The 7,942-nt window shown below is 35.2% G+C and overlaps 1 protein-coding gene across 1 annotated transcript; it reads left to right on the top strand.

Moving 5' to 3' along the window:
• The first annotated feature begins 593 nt into the window (after positions 1–593).
• LOC109216299 (V-type proton ATPase subunit B2-like) lies at positions 594–5,808 on the top strand. Its single transcript, XM_019380442.1, has 15 exons — positions 594–742; positions 1,112–1,176; positions 1,674–1,729; positions 1,849–1,947; positions 2,076–2,135; positions 2,537–2,648; positions 2,741–2,949; positions 3,288–3,416; positions 3,529–3,666; positions 3,836–3,986; positions 4,089–4,171; positions 4,730–4,777; positions 4,882–4,935; positions 5,062–5,145; positions 5,227–5,808. Exons 2-15 carry the CDS (start codon positions 1,119–1,121, stop codon positions 5,410–5,412), a joined length of 1,467 nt encoding a protein of 488 aa, XP_019235987.1. The 5' UTR covers positions 594–742; positions 1,112–1,118; the 3' UTR covers positions 5,413–5,808.
• The last annotated feature ends 2,134 nt before the right edge of the window (positions 5,809–7,942 follow it).

Raw genomic sequence — 7,942 nt, 5'->3', positions numbered from 1 at the left:
AATAAAAGTTTACTCTTATAAATCACTATATAAAAGAAGAGATGTAGAGAGATATTCCAAAGAGAAATAGGAGAAAGAACAAAAATATGATAGAATAAAAAGAGAAGAAATGTATGGTAAAAGATAGAAAAAAGTAGAAATATTAAATTACTGATGGATAATTGGAAAAATATAGATTTAATATAAGAATATTTTTGTGTTGAATAAATTAATTTTTTATTTATGCTTCAATTTTTTTTAAAAAGCTAAATTTTTTAGCTTTGCCCCAAAAACAGAAAAACTACTTCTGCTGCTCAAATTATTTTTTCATTTTGGCCAAACATTTTAAATATTTCAAAAAATACTTTTTATTTCCCAGAAGCTTGCCAAACAGGTTCTAAACTTCTAATACACAAAAAGTTATTTTTCTTTTAGATAAACAAAAACAAATAGTATATACTACAAGTTAATTATAAGTCGCATTTGAACTAGCGACTACAGTATTCGTCACTTATGTGAACCGCAAAAAAGTATAAAAAAAAAAAAAAAAAATTCACCAGTTTTTACTCATGTAACATGTTGAATTCCCTATCATTATTCACCCATCTCACGTTCTCATATTAATTTTATCTTTTCCCTTACAATATAAAAACAAAGTCTCCAATTATTTATCTCTGCCATTAGATCTCAGTATCGTTTCTCCACGGTCCACCTTGCTCTCTCTGTCTGGCTCCAAGTCTAACTCTGTGATTGAGAAGAACAGGTAACGCTCCCATTCGCAGATCCATTCTCGAATCTTCAATTCATCGTTTTTCAATTTGGTAAACACAATTCACTGCAATCCGATTTGATTCATACTCACATCTGGTTGTAATCTGCTGCTTCTGTAGTTTACTTATATGGTCTAGTATTGTTCCGTTTTACTGTTTGACTTCTGTGTTAATAGTTGATTTTGAATGAAGTAAATAAATGGATGTGGTTGTGGACTGTGTATGTGTTTGAACTGCCTTGTTTCCTTGGCATTTTGATGCTGTGTTGTTTATTCAGGGGATGTGTATGATCTGATGATCAAAATTGGAATATTAACGGGAACAAATTGTAACTGTTTTATTTTTTTTTTTGTGACATTCAGGTTAAATATGGGAGTTGCACCTAACAATATTGAGATGGAGGAGGGAAACCTGGAGGTTGGAATGGGTAATTTTATTTGATGCTCTTTTTTTCAGCCATCTGTTTGCTAGAGTACAAGTCTATTTAGCATTGTGATGAATCTGATGTTGTTGTGTGTGCTATATGCCTAAAAAACTTAAGATAACACTTAAAAAATTGATGTTAAAAGTAACCTCCTTCACCTATGATACAAGGTGAAAATCTCCTAGTCTTAGGTCAATAGATTCTATAAATGCATATGAATTTGGTTTTCTCATCTTCTCTTTATCTCTCAAGTTTTATCGAATGTCATCAAAGGGACAATTCATATGCAATCGATTTATCCGGTGGATAATCAAGTAAAAGTACAAGATTTTGCAACTCCTTTTTTATGTTATATCTTTTTTTTGTTGGGGCTTCATACAGCCAATCCTAACTAGTTTGCCGTCGATGCCTTATTTTTGTACTCAATATAAACTTTTATATTTATCAAACCCATCAGTTAAAAGCATGATGCAGATTTCTAACACTATGTACTGTTGCAGAATATAGAACTGTCTCCGGTGTTGCTGGACCGCTGGTTATCCTTGACAAAGTTAAGGTAATAGCTGCGTGGTTTGCTAATGCGCCTTTCTGTTTTTTCCCTTAGTGTGATTTTTTCTGTTGTACTTATTTGTGTTAATTTAACTGGAATGATGTGCTCATATATGATCTTATCAGGGACCCAAGTACCAGGAGATTGTTAACATTCGGTTGGGAGATGGAACTACTCGACGTGGACAAGTTCTGGAAGTTGATGGTGAAAAAGCTGTTGTTCAGGTTCTTTGGGATCAGTTTTGGCTAATTTAGTTGTTTGCAATTTTTAAAAATGTGTTTCTTGATATTAACACTTCTTCTAGGTTAAGTTCCATTTTCTTAAGCATGGTCATTTTCTTCTTTCTTCCCAGGTTTTTGAAGGAACATCTGGAATTGACAACAAATACACAACTGTGCAATTTACTGGGGAGGTACACATCAGCTAATATTTGCTTCTAGACTTCATCCATTGAACCCAAAGATGTAAATCATGAGTAGAAGTCCCTTGATTCCGTGAACATCTGATGGTTCATTAACTAGCTGTAGTCTAAAAATACACCTTCTAACACTTACTTTAGCTTTTAATTTCCTCACTTGCTTTCCCATTTCTTTTACATACCATTAAATTAACGAAAGCAGTCAGTAGCAAACATGAAAAGATTTGGTAGGGTAATCTTGTGTTTGCAAATTGGAGAAAATAGTGAAATGTTCTGTATCTTAAGATGGAAACTATCGGATCGTTTAAAATTTTTTATAGTACAGGATATGTTTTTGTCTGCTTCTATCATTTCGTATTTATACTGTTTGCTAATAGTGTGTAATATGCTTTCAGGTTTTAAAGACACCAGTTTCATTGGATATGCTTGGACGCATCTTTAATGGTTCTGGCAAGCCAATTGACAATGGTCCTCCTATTTTACCGGAGGCTTACAGGGATATCTCAGGCAAGTATTGAGTTCTGGGAAGTCCATTATTTTGGTTTTTACTTGTGATTTCTTTCTAATATATCATCATATGTGTAACGTGTCAACCTTAGGAAGTTCTATTAACCCTAGTGAGAGAACATATCCTGAAGAGATGATACAGACTGGAATTTCCACAGTAGATGTCATGAATTCAATTGCTAGAGGGCAGAAGATTCCTCTTTTCTCTGCCGCCGGTCTTCCTCATAATGAGATTGCAGCCCAGATCTGTCGTCAGGCTGGACTGGTGAAGAGGTTGGAGAAATCTGACAATCTTCTTGAGGTTAGTAGTTTACTTTTTTACACTTACGCATAGATTAGCCAATTATTTTGATGGAGTTGTCTAAATACGGTGATAGTGGAAGTCTGATATATTGCTTGAGAGTTGAATGGCCTTTGAAGCATTGGGGTGCCACGAAGCTAAACGATTCTGTTTAGAAATCTTACAACTATCATGGCTTGATTGGCTTACATTAACTTTTACGATTTTAGTTCCTTATGTGTTGCTTCTCTAATCTACCAGTGAATAGCTGGACATGCGCTTTTATCCATGTTCATTTATGCATGTTGATTAATTGTATGCAAATTGACATAATCCTCTCTTTTCCGCTTGATACCCAGGGTGGTGAAGGGGACAATTTTGCCATAGTCTTTGCTGCTATGGGAGTCAACATGGAAACAGCACAATTTTTTAAACGTGATTTTGAGGAAAATGGATCTATGGAGAGAGTGACACTCTTCTTAAACTTGGTAATGCTTGGAATTTTTCCATGAATCCATAGTGGTCATTTTTTTTGGTGAAAACAAATGCAGTTATTCATAGTGAATGCCAAGTTTGATATCCTCAGTTATGTTTTTGCAGGCTAATGATCCTACTATAGAGCGTATTATTACTCCCAGGATTGCTCTGACAACAGCAGAATACCTAGCATATGAATGTGGAAAGCATGTTCTTGTAATTTTAACTGATATGAGTTCGTATGCTGATGCTCTTCGTGAGGTATTGTTCATGTAGTGTATCTTGCAATTTTTCAATTGGGCCAATTATGATTCTGTATTCAGCCGAACCCAACCTTCTTTTAAATTGAGGTGTAATAGTTGTTGGATTGCCATTTTTTGGGACCTCTCCTTTTAGACTTCTGGCACATAAAACTAGAAATTTCCTGCAGGTATCTGCTGCCCGAGAAGAAGTCCCTGGAAGGCGTGGATATCCTGGTTATATGTATACCGATCTGGCAACAATCTATGAACGAGCTGGACGTATCGAGGGACGAACGGGCTCCATAACACAAATTCCAATTCTGACTATGCCAAATGATGGTAAATCGTAGCCAGCATCATTTTGCTATTGTTTCTACTTCTGGCTTATTTTTTCCTAATATGTATTGATGAATCTCTAATTTCTCTTATTATTTTGTACAGATATTACACATCCAACCCCAGATCTTACTGGTTATATCACCGAAGGACAAATATATATTGACCGACAGCTTCATAACCGGCAGGTACGTAATAAATCTTTCGGACTGACAACTTATGCACACTAGTAAAAGGGCATTATTTCTGAATGGTAGAGGGGAAGATTTTGAAAATATGAGCCATTGATCAAACTGATATAGGAAGTATATGCCCTTTGCTTTATCAATCTTTTTATCTCTTAATCTCTTGATTTGCTATTTCTAGTTTATTCTAGATCATCTCGATTAGGTTCTGCATAACCTGAGATTTCTTACTGAACTGAATAGCTGCTCAGTATTTCTGCAGAGGAAGTGATCAAGAACCTCGGCCCCTATTTTATGATTTAGCATTACTATTTTTAAGAAATTACAGTTAATTTAGTCAAAATGTTTTACTTTTAGATAAATGGCCCATTGCTTGTTGATCAAGTTATTTCTAAAATTGACTAACCAGCAAGTCACAACAGTGGAAGGTTCTCTTTATTGAAATTAGCTATGAATAAAGCTTATGAGTGTGGATGGATTGAATATCTTTACATTTTGAATAGTGTTGGGATTGAATAGAAAAATATCAAACGGTTGTTTTTCCTGTCTGAATTTTAACAGATATACCCACCAATCAATGTGCTTCCATCCCTGTCTCGGTTGATGAAGGTGAGTCTATGGATCTGTTTAGATATGAATCTATTTAGATCTTTTTCGTAAAATGATAGAACACCAAACATGTGACTTGTTAATTCACCCTTATACTTTTGTAGAGTGCCATTGGTGAGGGTATGACCAGGAGGGATCATTCTGATGTATCCAACCAGGTAAAATCAACTTTCAGTAAAGATGTGTTTCATCGCTGTTCATTAACATTCATTCAGTAAAACTTGACAATTACTACTGTATCTGCAATAAATGATGCTTAATGGTAATACTTTTAAAAAATTCAGCTGTATGCAAATTATGCTATTGGCAAGGATGTCCAGGCAATGAAAGCTGTGGTTGGAGAAGAAGCATTATCTTCTGAGGACCTGGTTTGTAACTTGAGAAAATTAGTTGAGCTTTATTTTTGGATCTGATGAGTTCACTAATTGAATCTTTCTTGAATATAACAGCTTTACTTAGAGTTTCTTGACAAATTCGAGAGGAAGTTTGTTGCCCAAGGAGCCTACGACACCCGCAACATTTTCCAATCGCTTGATTTAGCTTGGACACTTCTTCGGATCTTCCCTCGTGAGCTTCTTCACCGTATCCCCGCGAAGACCCTGGATCAGTACTACAGCCGCGATGCGTCTAATTGAAGGAGCCAACTTTGTACTTTTGTATCCTGTGTGATTGCCTTGGTATGAGCTTGATGATACATATCATGTGCCTTTCCTCCTTAAATTATGAATCACCTTCCACCTCAACAATAAAAGCTTTCTCTAGTGAGTTCCCAGAACCAAGGCTCTCCGACATTTGCAAGACATTTATATTCTTTTAAGAACCAGTCAAGTCATGGTGTAATTTATTGTATTGTGTTATCTGCACATATGGCAGGGTTTGGCTTCCTTTTTAAATTCTACAACAGTAGGGTTTTCCAGGAATTACAAAACCCATGTTATGTATTGTGCTCATTTATTTGTTTTTTATGTCGACCGTGAGCTAATTCTTTGGTATCCTTTTTGAATAATGTTGCCTTTTGTGAGGTTCTTGTTTAATACTTGCAAGTGGCAGCTTAGCTTTTGGAGTTTTAAATTAATCCCCTTATAAGTATGGATAATTGGAAACAAATTCAGACTTCAGACTATTAAAGCAAAGCTCACTTGAAATCATTATACTGAACACTTATTTAGAGATTATTCATTTTACATAGAAGGCTATATGGAAGAAATAAGAAATAGACAGGTTGAACTTTTTATTCAAGTGGAGTAGAAATAGCGTGAGGCAAACATTTATAATGTATGTCCAGACGTGTGCTTAGTTTTTCATTCAATTGTTGTGTAACGGAATTATTTAAGGGATTGTTACACAAATAGCTGGCTAGATAAGCTGTTTACTTTTTTTATAGCCGTTATATATAGTTTATACATTGATTATATATAGGTACATGCATTATACATGAATTTTACATGTATTATACATTCACCGGTTATTTTTACTTTTAACGCAAATACTGCTAGCCTTGTTCCGGGGAAAGAAAGGGTAAAGATGTTGCAATCAATCAACGCGAGATTTTTTTTCCTTCATTATTTTGCAGGAAACACGTGCTAGGAAAACGACATTTGGTAGTACTGTCTTTGACACGGTATGTAGATTCGAGTGGTTCAGATCCAATGTTTCTTCCGCCTAATTAGTTCATCTAAGAAACCCATTTTTCATTGATTAATTTTTTTTTAGAGCCCGTTTGGATGGGTTGTTGTAAGTGATTTTTAAGCTAAAAGTCATAAGTTAGGAATTTTAGCTTTTGATTTTGGCTTATTTTTGTCATTTTAGCTTAAAAACAAGTGCTTAAAAGTACTTTTTTACTTTATCCAAACATTACAAAATGTCGTAAAAGCTATTTTGGCTTAAAAACACTTAAAATAAGCCAATCCAAACGGGCTCTTATAACCATTTGTGTCGAACAGCTTATGCACATCTTAACTGATTACATAAGATACCTGCTACCTCCGATCAACACAAATATCGAATAATTTTGTTCACCAAAACTTGAACAGATGGTAAAAGATCATCTAGTATTTTTGCCTTCGTAGGAAGAATTATGATTGTTGTTTGTGTATTTTACTACTCAGTAAGCCCGAAAATTCCTCCCATGCATTACTATCTGAATAGCTAGGTCTTCGCCTTTGATAAAAACAACTATAGTCTAAAATTTCTTAATTTATCTGGAATAGGGGTGACAAATGGGTTAAAATAGCACGGCCTAGTCAGTTTTCGGACTAGTTATTCAAAAACAGTCAGCATTTACCAAGTCAATGAAAAACAGTCACTATTTTGCTGCAACAAAGACCAATCCAGCATAATATATTGGGGTTCGGTGCACCTGTGTATGCATATTATGCTGGAACTCCAATACACGGAAAGTTCCAGCATAATATACAGGAGATTCGAGCACTTATGTATGAACTTCCAGCATATTATACTGACCGTTATACTTTGCTGAAACTCCAGTATATTATGCTAGAGTTCTAGTGTACTTATGCTGGAACTCCATCATATTATGCTGGAGTTCCAGCATATGTATCCTGGAACTCCAATATAATATGCTGGAGTTGAAGTATACTTATGTTGGAACTCCAGCATAATATACTGACGTATTTTCCGGGTTTTGAACAGTATTTTCACTCAGATTTATCTTTATATGAAAAGTGGCTAAATTTCGATTACTTTTGAAACTGGGCTATTTTTGAACGACCACTTATAAATCTGGCTATTTTTGAATTTCTCCCGACAAATGGGCGTGTTGGGCTGAATTTGGACGGGTCAAGATGGGTTAGGTCAATAAATGGGTCATTTCGCAACCCAGCCCAAAGTGTACTTGGGCTAAGATGCGTTGGGTTAAGATGGGCTAAACAATGGGTCATAGCCCAACCCGCCCAACTTGACCCATGTTTTAGAACCATGATCATCTTGCATAAAAAACCTTTTACCTTAAAATATGTAAGTTGAAAAATATTTTGCGGGGGATGTTGGTTTGGGGTAGATGGGTGGTGCAGAAAACGAAAAATAGAAATAAAATCAAAAAAGTAAAATATTGGGGGGGGGGGAGGGTTGTTAGCACGCGTGAGGGTGTGGTGGTGTAGAAAATAAAAAAGTAGAAATTAGAAATAAAAAAAGGTAAAAAAATAG

Source organism: Nicotiana attenuata, unplaced genomic scaffold (assembly GCF_001879085.1).
Source record: "Nicotiana attenuata strain UT unplaced genomic scaffold, NIATTr2, whole genome shotgun sequence".
NCBI lineage: Eukaryota > Viridiplantae > Streptophyta > Magnoliopsida > Solanales > Solanaceae > Nicotiana > Nicotiana attenuata.
The sequence above is the reverse complement of the archived record's forward strand: the minus strand, read 5'-3'. Positions and strand labels throughout refer to the sequence as shown.

Coding starts and splice junctions, on each gene's coding strand:
- LOC109216299 (XM_019380442.1), top strand. CDS start 1,119: ATGGGAGTTGCACCTAACAATATTGAGATGGAGGAGGGAAACCTGGAG. Junction 2,649..2,740: donor GGCTTACAGGGATATCTCAG/GCAAGTATTGAG, acceptor TGTCAACCTTAG/GAAGTTCTATTAACCCTAGT. Junction 3,417..3,528: donor TGACACTCTTCTTAAACTTG/GTAATGCTTGGA, acceptor ATGTTTTTGCAG/GCTAATGATCCTACTATAGA.